The sequence below is a fragment of the Phaseolus vulgaris genome, chromosome 8, assembly GCF_000499845.2.
Source record: "Phaseolus vulgaris cultivar G19833 chromosome 8, P. vulgaris v2.0, whole genome shotgun sequence".
Classification (NCBI taxonomy): domain Eukaryota; kingdom Viridiplantae; phylum Streptophyta; class Magnoliopsida; order Fabales; family Fabaceae; genus Phaseolus; species Phaseolus vulgaris.
Window position 1 is genome coordinate 10,758,535 of NC_023752.2, and position 15,461 is coordinate 10,773,995.

The window sequence follows — 15,461 nt, forward strand, 5'->3', positions numbered from 1 at the left end:
AATTAAAAATTAAAAAGATAATATGAATAAAATATATATATAATTATATAAAATAACAAATGTATATAATAATAAATGTTATTTTCATAAATTTTAATATATTTAATAAATTTATTTCAATTTAACACTGAATTATTTTTTATTATATTTTTTTAATTTTTTATTACAAAATAAAAGTAACTATGAATATTATATATTAGAAAAAATAACTGACTCAAACCTAAAAAATATATACCATAACGCATTATTTAAATATTTTTTTAATAATAAGGATAAATTTGTAAATACCTTTAAAATAATTTCTAAATTCTCTTCTAACTATAATTTCTAAATTCTTTTCTAACTATCATATAACTCACAAATTTCAATAAATCATCATCACAAATCTACTCTATCATCCCTTAATCCAAACAACCTCACACATCCTCACTAATTTTCACAAATAATTTCTTCCTTCTTCCACAAATTCTCACCTCAATTCCAACACAGCATAACAATGGAAAAAAAAATGAGGAACACGAACAATTAGATTTTGAAATTTTGAAGATAAAGTGTTGTGTATTATAGTTTTAAAAACAAAGAAAACGTTTTTTTAAAAAAAAAACTGACCAACATAGATTCAAATTTGTTCCTTATTTAGTAACCGCTCTCAGATTCCAATGAAAATTTATAATACAAATAATAATAATAAAACAACACAATGTCCAATACAAAATGATAAAATAAAATATTAGTATAAGAGTAAAATAAAAAATAAAAAAAATGTGAACATCGGTTATAAAGAGGTTACAAATAGAATTATGATTATATATTGTCATAAAAATTTGTGCACACCTTCAAATGTTTATTAGGAAAATCTATTATGTTTATAATATTATAAATATAAAAGAATTACACCACTAATAACTAAATATGTAACACCCAAATCTGTTAGTAAAATAATTAAGCAACAATATTAGTTGAAAGGATAAGAATTTTATTATTATTAAAAAGTTTATACGATTGAGGTGGAGAGAGATTTTAATTGATTGAAGATAAGATAATTTTGTAACAACGTCAAATCTTTTAAAAGTCACATACCCACGGATAGAGTTTCTTTCCATTTTTTTTTCTCTTTCTCTCCATCTCTCTTTTAACTTTTTTTTTTTTATTATTATTTCTCACTCCATACATCATTTATTTTAGAATCTGATCGCGCTAAGGAGTGAATCAAATTTATTCAAACAGAGTAAGTTATTTTTACTGTAAAGATTCTTTGTTATCTGTTTTTCTTAATATTTAGTCATCAATTTTGGTAAGGTCAATTAAGAAGAGTAATCCTCTCAACTTATTTTACTATATACTAAATTTTTGTTTTGTTTGGAAAACAAGCAATTAAGATAAGGGAAGCTAAATTTAATTCTTAATAACACCCTAAGCTAGAAGATCTGGTTGTGGAGGGACTTGGTCCCAATATTCAATTTCTCTTGCCGGGATGTTACGCATTTATATATTGTGTTGTTTGTTTATATATTATTTAAACTTATTGAAATATTAGATTTTGATGGTTTAATATTTAAGTGTTGTTTTTTTTATGTTAGATAGGATATTTTGAATGATATTGTATGATGAAAATGGTATGAAATTGAATTCATACATTTAGGATAATGTATGGTATGGAATGATGTTTGTTGTGTATTAAGTATTGATGCATATGTGGTAATATAGATCTCTGAGTTTCACTGATGATCTAAGTCACATAGACTAAGATATCAGATGGTGAGAAACTAAGATATCAGATGGTGAGAAGCAAATGGGGGAATTCATACACGACTTAGGTTGAACTTACCCGAATTCTTTCTATTGAATTAGTTGGTAATCTTTGGATTATGTGTTAGTCTTTGGTATGACTTACTTAATACGAATCTTTTGGAAATAATTGGATCAGGATTATTTTCTATCTTAATTCTAAATAATTAGAGTACATTTTAGAGATAAGTCTTGATTGGTTTTGTATATATTTTGTGTGATTATTTATTTTAAGTTAATTTGTCTTAAAGATGTAGTTGGGAATTTTAGTAATTTCTAACCCAATTCTTTATGTGCTTAGTAGATGACATGTAGACCACCTACTCCTCCTCCACCGGTAGATATGTTTTATAGAATATTTGAAGCTACTCAATGCCCTGAAGAGAGAAAGTTATCTTATGCCATCTATATGTTTATTGAAGAAGCTGAGTTTTGGTGGATAGGTATGAAGCAGATGATGGAAGACAAAGAAGAAATTGTCACTTGGAAGAGTTTCAAAGTAACATTTTTGTAGGAGTATTTTCTTGATATTGTCAAATATGCAAGAGGAATTGAATTCATGCAGCTGGAACAAGGAAATCTTTCAGTCACTGAATATGCTACTAGGTTCAAACACTTAGCTAGATTCTACACCCAAACCATGACTGAGGCTCGGAGATATAGAAAATTTGAGTTTGGATTGAATCAAGAGCTTACAGAAGTGGTGATCCCTATGTCCATTAGAGATTTCCCTACTCTAGTGAAGAAAACAAAAGTAGTGGAGAGTTTGAAAAGTAGTAACAAACTTGCTAAGCCTCAAGTGGGAGGACCTTATAAAAGCATGCATAAATATGAAGATAGAAAGAAACCTTATTTCAGACCTCAATCTTATAGTAGTGGAAGACCCAATTCTCAATGACCACCTAGTTTGAAATATTTTAGATGCGGTGGGCCACATGTTGTTAGATTTTGCCCTGATCCAGTGTCAAATGTGACATGTGATCAATGTCACAGGTATGGTCATGTAACAAAAGAGTGTCGTGTCCAATTGGGAGCTCCAAAATCTGGCGGAATGTCGCAAGTACAACAAAATAGTAACCAAAAACCCAGAGCAGCAGACAGAGTTTTTGTCATTAGTGTAACTGAGGCTTCACAATCTGATAGCTTTGTTAGAGGTATTTACACCAACAAAAGATATTATAGTAACTTCTTCTATGTGTGTTGTTGAGTGTCCAGTAATTATAGATGGACGAAGATACAAAATCGACATAATAGGATAGATATAAGAATATTTTTTTTAAACATAGATCAGGAAATAAAACTTTTCAACATCATATCTTCATAAAATTAATATTTCCATTATTATAATAAATATTGTAATTTTTGTATAGACTAAAACACTATTTAACTTTACAAATATTTATATACGTAACAAAAATTATATAATATATATATAAATATATATATTCATATACTATTACTAAACCTACAGAAATTATTATTATATTTATAAAGAATGTTACAATAATTATTAAATTAAATAGTTATAATTATAAAAGACGTTTCAAAAAATAAAATAAATCATTCACTGTACATTTTTATATAATATATAATTATTTAGTTATTTATTTGATCATTGTTGGATTATTATTAAATTGTATTATTATAGAATTGCATATAAAAATAAAAAATTGCAAAAGTTATAAATTATATATTTTTAATAGAATAAAAATGTGAAGGAACATTTGAATATTTCATATCGAAAGTAAAACCAAATTAACTATCATTTAATTTAAAAGATTACAACAATATTTTTATAATGTGAAACATATCATTATTATTTTCAAAAGAAGCAACTGTAGGTTAAATTAAACTTAAAGTAAATAAATGATAAGTAGATGACACATCTGGGATTGTTTGTAACTAGCAAGAATATTGACATCTATTCTTCCCCGTATCTCTCTGTATTATATTTGAAGATTTGAAGGAATGGATGTGATATCATGATTATGCTGTTTTCTTCTGTATAATAGAATACCAGATAATCCCTTTTCTTCTTCTTTCTTCCTAGCAGAGAACAAAGATCACAGGAAATATGGGCTTAGACTACTACAAGATCCTTAAAGTAGATAGGAACGCCAAAGATGATGATATTAAGAAAGCATATCGAAGTTTGGCCATGAAGTGGCACCCTGATAAGAACCCCAACAACAAGAAAGACGCTGAAACTAACTTCAAGCAAATCTCGGAAGCATATGATGTATGTCAATTTAGTATCCTTTTCAAATGTTATGGTATTTTGAAGTAATTTCAGTTTTTTGTTGGTTTGTTTCCCTTGAAAGTTGTAATTTTGATGATGGGTTTGGATGAAAACTATTTTTCAAATTTGATGTTCTATTGTTTTGTGCAAAGTTGTCATTTTTTTGGAGGTTTGTCATTTTTGTTTGGAGGTTTTTCAATTTTGAGTTCGTGGGCTGTTCTAGATTGAATCTAAAATAGGTTTTGGTTTAGAACGACAATTGGTAATTTGATTGATAATTAAAAGTTTCCAATTTTTCATTTTTTTTGAAGTGGGGTTTGGTAGGTTTTTCTTTTCCTAATTTGAATCGTGAAACAGGTCTTGGGTGATCCACAGAAGCGAGCCCTGTATGATCAGTACGGTGAGGAGGCGTTGAATAGTGTGCCGCCGGGTGGCGGTGGTTTTCCGGGTGGCGGTGGTTTTCCTGGTGGCAGCCACGGTGGGTCGACAACATTCCAGTACAATCCCAGAAGTGCTGATGATATATTTTCGGAGTTTTTCGGGTTTAAGAGCCCCGTTGGTCGTGGTGGAACAGGGGACATGGGTGGTCGACCTGGATTTCCCAGGGGTGGCCCGTTTAGTGAAGATATTTTTGCTCAATTTCGGAATGCAGCTGGAGAGGGCTCTGTCCATATGCCTAGGAAAGGGGCACCAATTGAGAGAACATTGCATTGTAGTTTGGAGGATTTGTATAAAGGGACTACCAAGAAAATGAAGATTTCAAGGGATGTTAACGATGCCAGTGGGTGAGTTCTCCACTTTTACTCACTTGCATTGCATCTCTTACTTTATAGTTTCTTCCTGAAGACCTGAGTTTGTTTATGTTAGTCTGTTATTGCAAGGAATCATATTATCAAATTTCATGTACAAAGTTTCATGATTTTCTTTAATCTGATCAGTTGGGTCGATTGTTTGATGATAGCTTTGAAATTTAACCCTATGTTCACGTGTTTTAGGCTTAGAGTTATCCATTTCTACTGTTAAAGTGGTAGGTTAGATTCTGTTGATTCATCATATCTTTGACGAGTAACATTTATGAAATGAGTCACTGTTACAGGTGTGTGAAATGAGTTTCTGAAACTCATCATAGTTCCATTTCACTGCTTTATCTCACAAAGTGCTGTGGCTTTTAGCCATCACGGCAGTCATGAAGATTGTTCTCTATTTGAATCCTATCATGGCCTAGTCTCACTCCACAATGTCATTACATTGACTACAATGACATTGAGTAGCATCTTTTATGAGAGATGGTTTTTCATAGTCAGTTGCGGAATGATAATGCTGATTTTGTGCCATGATTTGTGTGAACATTCATTCTTGGTACCTTTCTCTGTGTATCACAGAATCAATCATCTTGTAGGAATTTGGTGTGAAGTTAGGAGACATAAGAATGTATGATGAAGTGTGAAATTGTGTTGTGAAATGTAGCAATGTGTTTGGTTATTTGCAGGAGACCCTCCACAGTAGAGGAAATCCTGGCAATTGAGATCAGGCCAGGTTGGAAGAAAGGGACAAAAATAACATTTCCCGAAAAGGGAAATGAACAAAGAGGAGTTATCCCTGCTGATCTTGTATTCATAATCGATGAGAAGCCTCATAGTTTGTTCAAGAGGGATGGCAATGATCTTGTTATCAGCCAGAAAATATCTCTGGTAGAAGCCTTGACAGGTTGCTCAGTTCAGCTGACAACTCTTGATGGTCGGAATCTGACAATCCCTATCAACAACACAGTTAGTCCTACATACGAAGAAGTTGTGAAAGGAGAGGGCATGCCAATTCCCAAAGAGCCTTCCAAGAAAGGGAACTTGAGAATCAAGTTCAATATCAAGTTTCCCTCCAGGCTTACCTCAGAACAGAAAAGTGGCATCAAACGATTATTGACTTCTCCTTAAGCAATGGTGGTACCATTTAGCTAACATAGGAAGATGTCACTTATTCCTTACTTGTTTTCTTTACTTTCAAATGCAACTACAACAACAGTTTAATAGAGGATGATGGTATTTGTTTATTGTTTCATTTCTTTAGTTTCTTTCATGTTTATTGTTTCATTTCTTTAGTTTCTTTCATAGTCAGAATTTTCTTAACCATGGTATTTATTTATTGTTTCATTTCTTCTTTAGTTTTTCCTGGTCAGAATTTTCTTAACACCACTTCTCCACTTGTTTGTGTGAAAATTGCCTGCAACAATTTCTATTTCTCACCTTCTTTATAGAGTATTTTTTTTTTTAAATATCTTTCATGTTTTTTCTCATTTATGTATCTAGTTTTTAAAGGTAAGGGAAGTAATTAATTGGTAGATTTATGTATCTACTCTTAAAAAGGTGAGGGAAGTTTGTTTTTTTTTTTTTTTTTTCTGTTTTCTTCTTTTTAATTATTAAAAACACGTTATTCTTAGTCTGTTTTCTGTTTTTTTTTAATATATAAAAGCACTTAAAACTTTTACTCTTCAGTTTAGGTTCTGGGCATTGGTAGTTGAAGAAATGGAAATTGAAATAAGTTTTGATTTTTTTTACTAAAATAACATAATTCAAGTATTTATTTTATTTCCTCTAATGTCTTAAATATTTACAAAAATATATATTATGTGAAATAATTACCAAATAATATTGTTTACTTTAACACTTTCATTCGAATCTGAACTTATTTGTTTTATAAGTTCTTTCTGCATTTGCGATTTTGTTTGTCTATACTTTGATTTGTTTTATAAGTTTTTTTTGTATTTGTTTAATCGTAAATCCATTTATTTAATTTTTTTTATATAATAAAATGTTGTATATGGATCTTTGGAATACAAATGAATATAGAAAGATATTTATGTATTTTTTTTTATGAAAAAGTTAAAAAAAATGATGTGATTTTTTCGTTTTGCAATTTCTTTTTCCAATTCTATTCTTTTACTGTTTTGTTCGAATCAATATTTGTCTTCGAAATTACAAGTCCTCTTTTTTTTCACTTTTTTTTTTGTATTTCTTTATAACTATTTTTCTTATTTTTCTTTTAGTATTCATATCCTTTCTATTTTTTTCAATAAGAAATTTCTTGACTTTATTAATGGTTACTTCATAAATCATTGGATTATTCTTACAAATGGTTGAATACTTTTTGTTTTCGCTTAATTCATCTATTTTTTTAGGTTTTAATAGAATAAAAAGAGATTAAAAATTTCTTTTTTTTCTACAATTTTATTCAAATATTTATTTTTAAAAATATTTATATTAAGATAATATTTTTATTTAAAATTTTAAAATATATTTTCTTTCTTTAAAAAAAGTTAAATATATTGAAGAATAATATAAAAAATTAATTATATTAATAAATAATTATTTAAAAATATTATAATTTAAAAAATAATTATTAAAAAAGGTAGTTATTTAAAGAACTAATTAATTTAAAAATTAAAAATGTGAAAATTTAATTTGTTAGAGTTTATAAAAATTATAATATTGAAACATTTGATTCTATAGTTAAAAATGATATTTTTATTCTATTGTTAAGATTGATATTTTCACTTCAGAACTCAATACTCTACATCATTAACAACCAATGTATGGAAATATAGAAATAATGGGTATTCAAATCAATAATCTATATTAATGCAAAATACCTAATTAGTGATATCTTTTAAAAACAAATATTATGGAAGGGTGGTTAACTCAGTGATAATAAATAATTATTATAATAATTGTGGTTGTTTGGGTACCCAACACCCACCCCTTTATCTTCACAAGTAATGCGTTATTTGGGTACCCAACACCCACACCATGATCAACTTCTCCAATCAAGATTTAATGAACTTGGAGGTCTTGTTTTTATTATAACATATCCCGAATATTAAAAGATATTTATTTTTTAATTAAAATTTACAGTAAGTTATTTATCAATTCTTTTTTCAACCCACATAAAAAGAGATATGTTCTCTATCTAACATTGACGATGTTGAGTAGATATCGAATAATCATAAGTTTAACTTGTGAATATCGTCATACAAGAAACTACATTAAATTATATAAATATTCATCATTATGATAAGTATTTTCTTATATCACATTGTGATCCCTATCTTTCATCTTGGAACATACCAAATTGTAATTTCCTAACCATAACCACACATGTATCACAACGTGACTTAGAACTCGTCTTACATTGACATACTTTGAGAAATATGATTTCAAAGATCATGAAAGTTCATAACTATTAAAGTAAATCATATCTTGCATTAACATTGTAACCCCCTTAAAAGAAAAGTCACAGAAGAGAACCCCTGTTGATCCTTTCTCTTTCCTCCCTCTCCCTCTCCCTTCTATTTTCAATTTCTCTCCCATACCTCATTTATTCCAAAATCTGATCACACCATGTTATAGATGAGGAGTCAGACTACATTTCTACCCGATCAAATTTTCAAACAGAGTAAGTTCATTTTTACTCTAAAGATCCTTTATTCTCTGTTTTTCTCTATGATTTAGTCATCAATCTTAGTGGAGCTAATTGAGAAAAGTGTTTTTCTCAACTTGATGAAGCTCGTACTAAAATTTGGTAATATTTGGATAACTTGCTATAAGTTCCTAAATTTTGGAGTTGTTCCCTGTTTGAGGTAGAATTTCCATCATTGGAATTTAAGGGAAGCTAACTTTAACTTTCAATAGTTCGCTAGGCTAGAAGAATTGAATATGAAGGGGACGTGGTCCCAAGTTGCAATTTCTCTTGTAGGGATGTTATTTGATAAAATTATTTGATTTTATGTTGTGTAAACATATATAAATATTATATTTTGATAGTTTGAAAGTTACATATTATTTTTTTATGTTGAAAAAGGTTATTGAATGGTATAAATTTTTAAAATGTTGTGATTGAATGATATGTATTATATATGAATGATGAAAATTGTATGAAATTGATGTCATACATTTGGGATAATGTATGAGTTGTTGTTTGATGGTACAATAAGTATATGAAAAACCTATGTTTAATGGAGATCCTCTAGCTTCACTGATGATCTAAGTCATGTAGACTAATATATCAGGCGGTGAGAAGTTAAGAGAGAGTTCATACACACTGGGTCCCGCTGTAGATACTTGGTATTTGATGTTTGAACTTATCCGATCTTTTCTATTGGATTCGTTGGTAATCTTTGGATCAAGTGTTAGTCTCTAGTAGGGACATACTTAATGAGTCTTTCAGAAGACGATGAGATTGAAATTAAATCCAATGATTGTGATTGAAAATAGATCCATGTGTTGTCTATATAAATAATGAGATTGATATTAAAATTTTATATGACAACATTTAAAGAAATGTTTATAAATGATTGATTTGATTTGTTCTTTTTTTCATGAATCTTGAAGCTTATAAATTAATTATTTTTTATTTTTAAAATTAATTATTATTTAATGATTTTTTTTAATGGAATGAATTTTCATTCAAAGTTATTGGATGCATAAGATATTCGAAAACAATATAGAGTATAAGGTATTCGAAAATGTAGAGCTTTTCTTTGCTTCTCTTTTCTTTCTTTTCACTTCATTCTATATTCGTGTGTGGCTTGTAACTTGATATTCGAAGTCTTCTTTTACATAACACTAAAAATAATGGACATTATCATATAAAATTTATTCTTTTTGAATAAAACAAAATTTTGCTTTTGACGAGTTATCTTTATTGAAACATAGAAACTTTTTTCCTGTTTGGCTTTTGGTTTCATACAAAATACTTTTCTTTCTTCTATCATGTTGTTACTCTCTATCAGAATGAATGTTCAAATTTGCAACAAACATAGTTTCGTGTAAGTATGAGAGTTGTTGGGTGACATTACTTTTTGTTTCATTGAACCCTTAAATAAGACAGAACAAATATGAGAATTGACAATGCAAAACTAAGATGTTTGAAATATATTATATTAGATCATATTTGAATGAACTTCTCTTTAAAGATTTATAAAGAAGAAAAATATAAATAAGAAAAATAAATTCAATGACTTAGATAAGTCATATGCAAAATCCACTTTTAATGAAAACTGAGTTTGGATGTAATTTTTTCTATCAGTAAATATGTAAACATAAATAAATAAATATGAGTTGTTCGAAAGAAGTTGGACACAAATTTTGTTAACATTTATTTAAAATTTGTAAATTAAATGATGCCTAATAACTTATATCTGTCAACATCAATATACTCCTTGGTGAAGTTACATTTTATTATTAAACTTCTAAGTAAATTTGAGAGATTATTTACAATTTAAGAGTGTTTTAAATCTAATTAACATGTATAAAATAAATATAGATTATATTTATGAACAATGCATATTATTATATGATGTTATCTTTTAATCACTAACATTTTCGAAAAACTGAAATTTAATTTGAAATAAAAATAAAAATTTAAGAAAAATTTCTAAAAATGCTATAAATGAAAATAAAAACTTCTAATAACATTCAATAAGTAGTTGTTCCTTCCCACAACACTCTCAAAATAACTATTATATTTATTTATAGAGAGGATATGTGATAATTTTCTACACTCACGTTACACCATTAATAGAAACATGAACATATATAGTAAAATCTGATAATGGTTATACGAATTAAATTGGATCAATTTTAAAGAGAAAAACCATTCCATCCAATCAATTTAGTTTTCTTAATTCATTATCCAATCAATCTTATATAAATTTGAAATTGGAATCTTAATTGACTTGGATAGATCAATTTTCGATTTTTTCTTTAACAAAAATACTAAATAAATGGTAATATACAAAATTTAAAGTCTCATTTATGAATCATTATATATTTTTAACTAAATATATTTCATAAATAAGTATAAAATTCTGCAATAATTTTGTAAATATATAAACATGAAAATAGTGGTATAAAAACATAAAAAAATATAAGTGATATCATAAATTAAAAAAAAAAGTATAATATAATATATATGAGAGACATGGTTTAACTCACTGAGAAATTAAAACCCGAACTCGCTCCGTAAAAACTGAATCGTCTCCAATACGAATGTTAGAGATTATTCTAACCTCCATGGCATCAATGTTGTTTTATGGTATCATACATAAAAGATTATTCTTAAATTTATGAAAAAAAAATATATTTAAGGTTATCTAATTCATAAAAGTGATCCTAATGTTTACCACCTGAAGTGGCTCCATAAAAATGATCGTAATTTGTACGACCGAAAATCGATCCGATAGCTATTAATTATTTTAGACCTAATTTCTCACCAAACCTATTTTATTAGTGGAAAGAAAGGGTGAGTAGTGTGAGACATGGTTGAGGATGAGGCAATTTAGCCTTATTGAGCACTACTTATACTAATACATATACACACATTCTTCAAGTTTGTATTTTTACTCTCTTTCTCCACCCTCTTTGATCAATTCCCATGGTCTTTCTCTCCAATTCCATCTAGCTTCAACAAATCCCAAGCCCTTTCGCTTAGATCTCAATTGGGTTATGGATATGGCTTCCAGTCCGCGCACCGTTGAAGAGATCTTCAAGGACTATAGCGCCAGAAGAACCGCTGTTATTCGCGCTCTCACTCATGGTACTACTCTTCTCTCTCCAATGCCTCTTTCTTTTTCTTTCATTTCCTCTCCCACTTGCTAATCACCTTTTTGCCCTTTTCTTCTTTCAGACGTTGATGAATTTTACGGACTCTGCGATCCAGGTAGAGGGTCACTAGGATCTGGGTTTTCTCGGCTTCGTTCTATACTTTTGTTTTTCTTACGTGTTCATTTTATTTGGCTGTTTTCGTGGGATTCGTCTTGTTTGTGAATTTGCAAAATTAGTTTTTTGGTTGGAGTGAGTAAGTTAGTTTTTTACGCTTGGAATTTGAGTAAAACGACACGGGTCTGCAGTAATGAGAGGAATGTGAGTTCTTGTGCGTGTGGGTGAGTATTTTTGCAGAACTGGTTTGGCATGGAATTGGTCTTGGTTAATATTGATTTTACAGTGAATTCATTTATGCTGAGATGTTTTTATTTTAGAAACAAGTTAGTAGTGGAACTTTTTAAAATTGAGTAAAAACTCAAGATTGATTTTTTTGAGTCTCAAAATCTCTTGCTGTTCACTGGTATTTTAATTTTGATTTGGGATTTTAGATTATTCAATGTGAATCCAAACACGCGCTTAGTTGTTGAGGAAATATTGAATGAGATAGTATTGGTATGTTCTGATGTTTGAGTCTGGTTAGATGGCAGCAACCTCATTCATGCTGGGTTTTGATTCCCATTAAATTCAGGTTTTGTAATGATTGAATAATGTGTTGTGGCCTTCCATTAAATTTAAAGTCTCTGGTGTTTCTTTAAGATAAGGATAACTTGTGCCTCTATGGACACCCGAATGAGGCCTGGGAAGTTACTCTGCCAGCAGAGGAAGTTCCACCAGAGCTCCCTGAGCCGGCGCTTGGAATCAATTTCGCTAGGGATGGTATGAATCGCAGGGACTGGCTTTCTCTGGTTGCTGTGCACAGTGACTCGTGGTTGGTTTCTGTGGCCTTCTACCTTGGGGCTCGTCTTAATCGCAATGAAAGGTAAGATCTAGTATGATGGATATGCATGTATGTGGTGATAATTTAAGTTCATTGTGGCTCTCTATCCTTGTTTAATGTTGAATTTATGGCTTACAATTGTTTTTGGTGCTCAGCATTCATCTATATCACTATGGTTGATGAATGTCTCAAGCAATTATCAACATTCGAATTTCTCAAATGTCTGTTGTCATCTGATGCCTGATAGATTTACACACGCTTTCCTTGTTTTGCAGTAAGTTTTTTAATACAATCTTATGTGACCAGCAAGATCAGCTTATGTGTCCATCCAGCAACTTTTTTTAAAAAATAAAATAAAATTAATTGAAGTTGTCAGTGAGTGCCATGTTGACGGCTCTGCATATCCTCATAAAAGTTTATGCTTGTCAACATATCTAAAATATGATGACATCGGCAGTTTGAATTACCTTTTGATCACACACACGCACACACTTACACTTAACACATTATTTTGTCAGAATTTGAAGTTGTTTGATTTTGATTCATTTTAGTTTCAATTTGTATGTTTATGACCTTGGATATTTTTCCAGACATAGATTAATAATGTTTGTATCTTTAAAGTATGACTCCTGGCTATTAATGATGAACATGTCCTAAATTTTGAGTGGCTTTTGATTTTTGAGCACTTGTAAGTCTGTCATATTGACAGAATACCAATTGATATTACACCTATTAATATATGTAAATACCCCATCACATATAAATTGCTTATATAATTTCTGCTATCTTTTGTATATAGGGTGTTTGCCAATCAGCTATCTTGAAAATAGTAGCTGCCCTGTGAACTGCTATACTGTTATAGCACTTTCGGTTGGTAGTATTCTGTGGTTTGGCTGCTTTTTGCTCTGCTATCTGGGATTAACTACTATGGTTTTTCGCTAATGGCTTTCCCTTCAACTAGAAATTTCTGCAATTACTTATTACAAGAGCTGTTCTATTGAATTTCTTTATTGTGGTATTTTTTTTTCATTGCATTTGCTGCTTATGATTCCTTCTATTGATGGTTAACCCATTTTTCCATGGCAGGAAACGCTTGTTTAGTTTGATCAATGATCTTCCATCCGTTTTTGAAGTTGTGACTGAAAGGAAACCAGTTAAGGACAAGCCCACTGTGGATAGCGGAAGCAAGTCTCGGGGAAGCACCAAGGTTAGTGTATTTCTTTTCTAGTGATAATTGTTTCTTGAGTAGCAGCACTCTCTTTTACGGACACTTTTTTTTTAGCTCAAATATATTAGAAATCTAAAAATTTTGTATGTCACTTTCTTATTTAATGATTTCTTACTCAAGACTTAATAGTTTCCAATATAACAAATAGTAAAGAGTGTGTTTGGCGTAAGCTTGATGGAATTTTTTAAGTTCGGACACCTTATCTGTTACTTTTGCTATTTCATAAGAAGATAAAGAAAATTGAAAACAAATAGTATTCTAAGCTATCTGTACCATGATATCTGTTTTTGTATGTTATTGCACAACTAGTTGAAGCTGCGGTCTTCTAGTGTATGCAAAACCATGTGAGGCCATGTTGCATATTCCATATCTGATGCCATTCCTGTACATTTATATGCAGAGAGCCAATGATGGGCAAGTTAAAAGCACCCCAAAGTTTGCTGCGGACGAGGGTTACGAGGAGGATGAAGATGAGCACAACGAAACACTGTGTGGAAGCTGTGGTGGAAATTACAATGCCGACGAGTTTTGGATTTGCTGCGACATATGTGAGAGGTGGTTCCATGGGAAGTGCGTTAAGATCACCCCTGCAAAGGCTGAGAGCATAAAGCAGTATAAATGTCCATCATGCAGCCTGAGGCGTGGCAGGCCCTAGAGTGAAGACAGTGGAAAGGGTGCATGTGAGGTGAGTGTTGTTTCGTGGCTTACAAGATAGTGTAATTTTGTTACATCACTTACAGAAGTTCATGTAATGGCCAAATTTATTAGGGATCAACTTTCTTTTTACCAAGATGAACTATTGGTGTATGATACACAGTACAGAATAGGACATGACAAATTTTAATTTGATGATTAGTTTATATTTAGTTGAATATTTGCTTGAGTTTATATTGTAATTTTTTTTTTAATTTTTATCACAGAGAAAACAACATTTTCTTATCCACAGTTTCTTCTAATCCAACTTTCATTGTATTGCATGATGGGTAAATGGAAAGATCATGTTTGTGGAATGCTTCTATCATAGAGGACTTCAACGAAGAAAAAAATGAATTATGTGTGAATTTCATGAGTAGTGAACTTGAAGGTTAAATGAATTTCTATGGGACTTTTAGTTTTTCTGTTTCTGATATGAGCTTATTTTAACATCCCGAAATGCTTTTTGTTAAATTTATCGTGTGGGTATTGTTTGATTTCTTAAGCCTGTGATCTTAGATTTGACTGATTTTTAGATTTCAGTGTAGAATGAATATTGTTCTGGAATAAAATATAATAAGCTTTTTGGTTCTTATATTTTGAACATTTTTTTTAATGTTGTGCTTGAAAGATCTTAAATTAGTTTTAATTTTATTTAAAATGAGTTAACATATTTTTTATTACATTTTTATTAATATTAATGTGGCGTCCTTTGAGAGAAACGCAAAAACGGAACTGTCGTGGCCTCGTCTCTGCCACGTTGAAAGTATTTTTTTCATGGATGTACAAATATGTTACTAAGTTTTTAATTGATTTTCCAAATGTGTTTTTGATTAAAAATATTCTTTAATTGATTTACGAAGATGATTTGAAGAATACATATAATTCAATCTATCTTATAATTTGCCATAAATATTCAAAAATATTATGTTGACTCTTGTTGGAAAAAGAGTAGAAACCTGCCAATAGAGAAAAAGTTAT

The 15,461-nt window shown here is 29.9% G+C and overlaps 3 protein-coding genes across 3 annotated transcripts; all 3 read left to right on the forward strand.

Moving 5' to 3' along the window:
- The first annotated feature begins 2,092 nt into the window (after positions 1 to 2,092).
- LOC137824554 (uncharacterized) lies at positions 2,093 to 2,686 on the forward strand. The gene is made up of 2 exons (XM_068630219.1): positions 2,093 to 2,287; positions 2,354 to 2,686. Exons 1-2 carry the CDS (start codon positions 2,093 to 2,095, stop codon positions 2,684 to 2,686), a joined length of 528 nt encoding a protein of 175 aa, XP_068486320.1.
- Positions 2,687 to 3,659: 973 nt separating this feature from the next.
- On the forward strand, positions 3,660 to 6,082 carry LOC137825688 (uncharacterized). The gene is made up of 3 exons (XM_068631425.1): positions 3,660 to 4,027; positions 4,385 to 4,812; positions 5,517 to 6,082. The coding sequence occupies exons 1-3, from the start codon at positions 3,863 to 3,865 to the stop codon at positions 5,956 to 5,958; spliced, it is 1,035 nt and encodes a 344-aa protein (XP_068487526.1). The 5' UTR covers positions 3,660 to 3,862; the 3' UTR covers positions 5,959 to 6,082.
- Positions 6,083 to 11,192: 5,110 nt separating this feature from the next.
- On the forward strand, positions 11,193 to 14,726 carry LOC137823906 (PHD finger protein ALFIN-LIKE 2-like). The gene is made up of 5 exons (XM_068629232.1): positions 11,193 to 11,614; positions 11,705 to 11,737; positions 12,379 to 12,601; positions 13,646 to 13,766; positions 14,188 to 14,726. Exons 1-5 carry the CDS (start codon positions 11,524 to 11,526, stop codon positions 14,440 to 14,442), a joined length of 723 nt encoding a protein of 240 aa, XP_068485333.1. The 5' UTR covers positions 11,193 to 11,523; the 3' UTR covers positions 14,443 to 14,726.
- Positions 14,727 to 15,461: the final 735 nt, after the last annotated feature.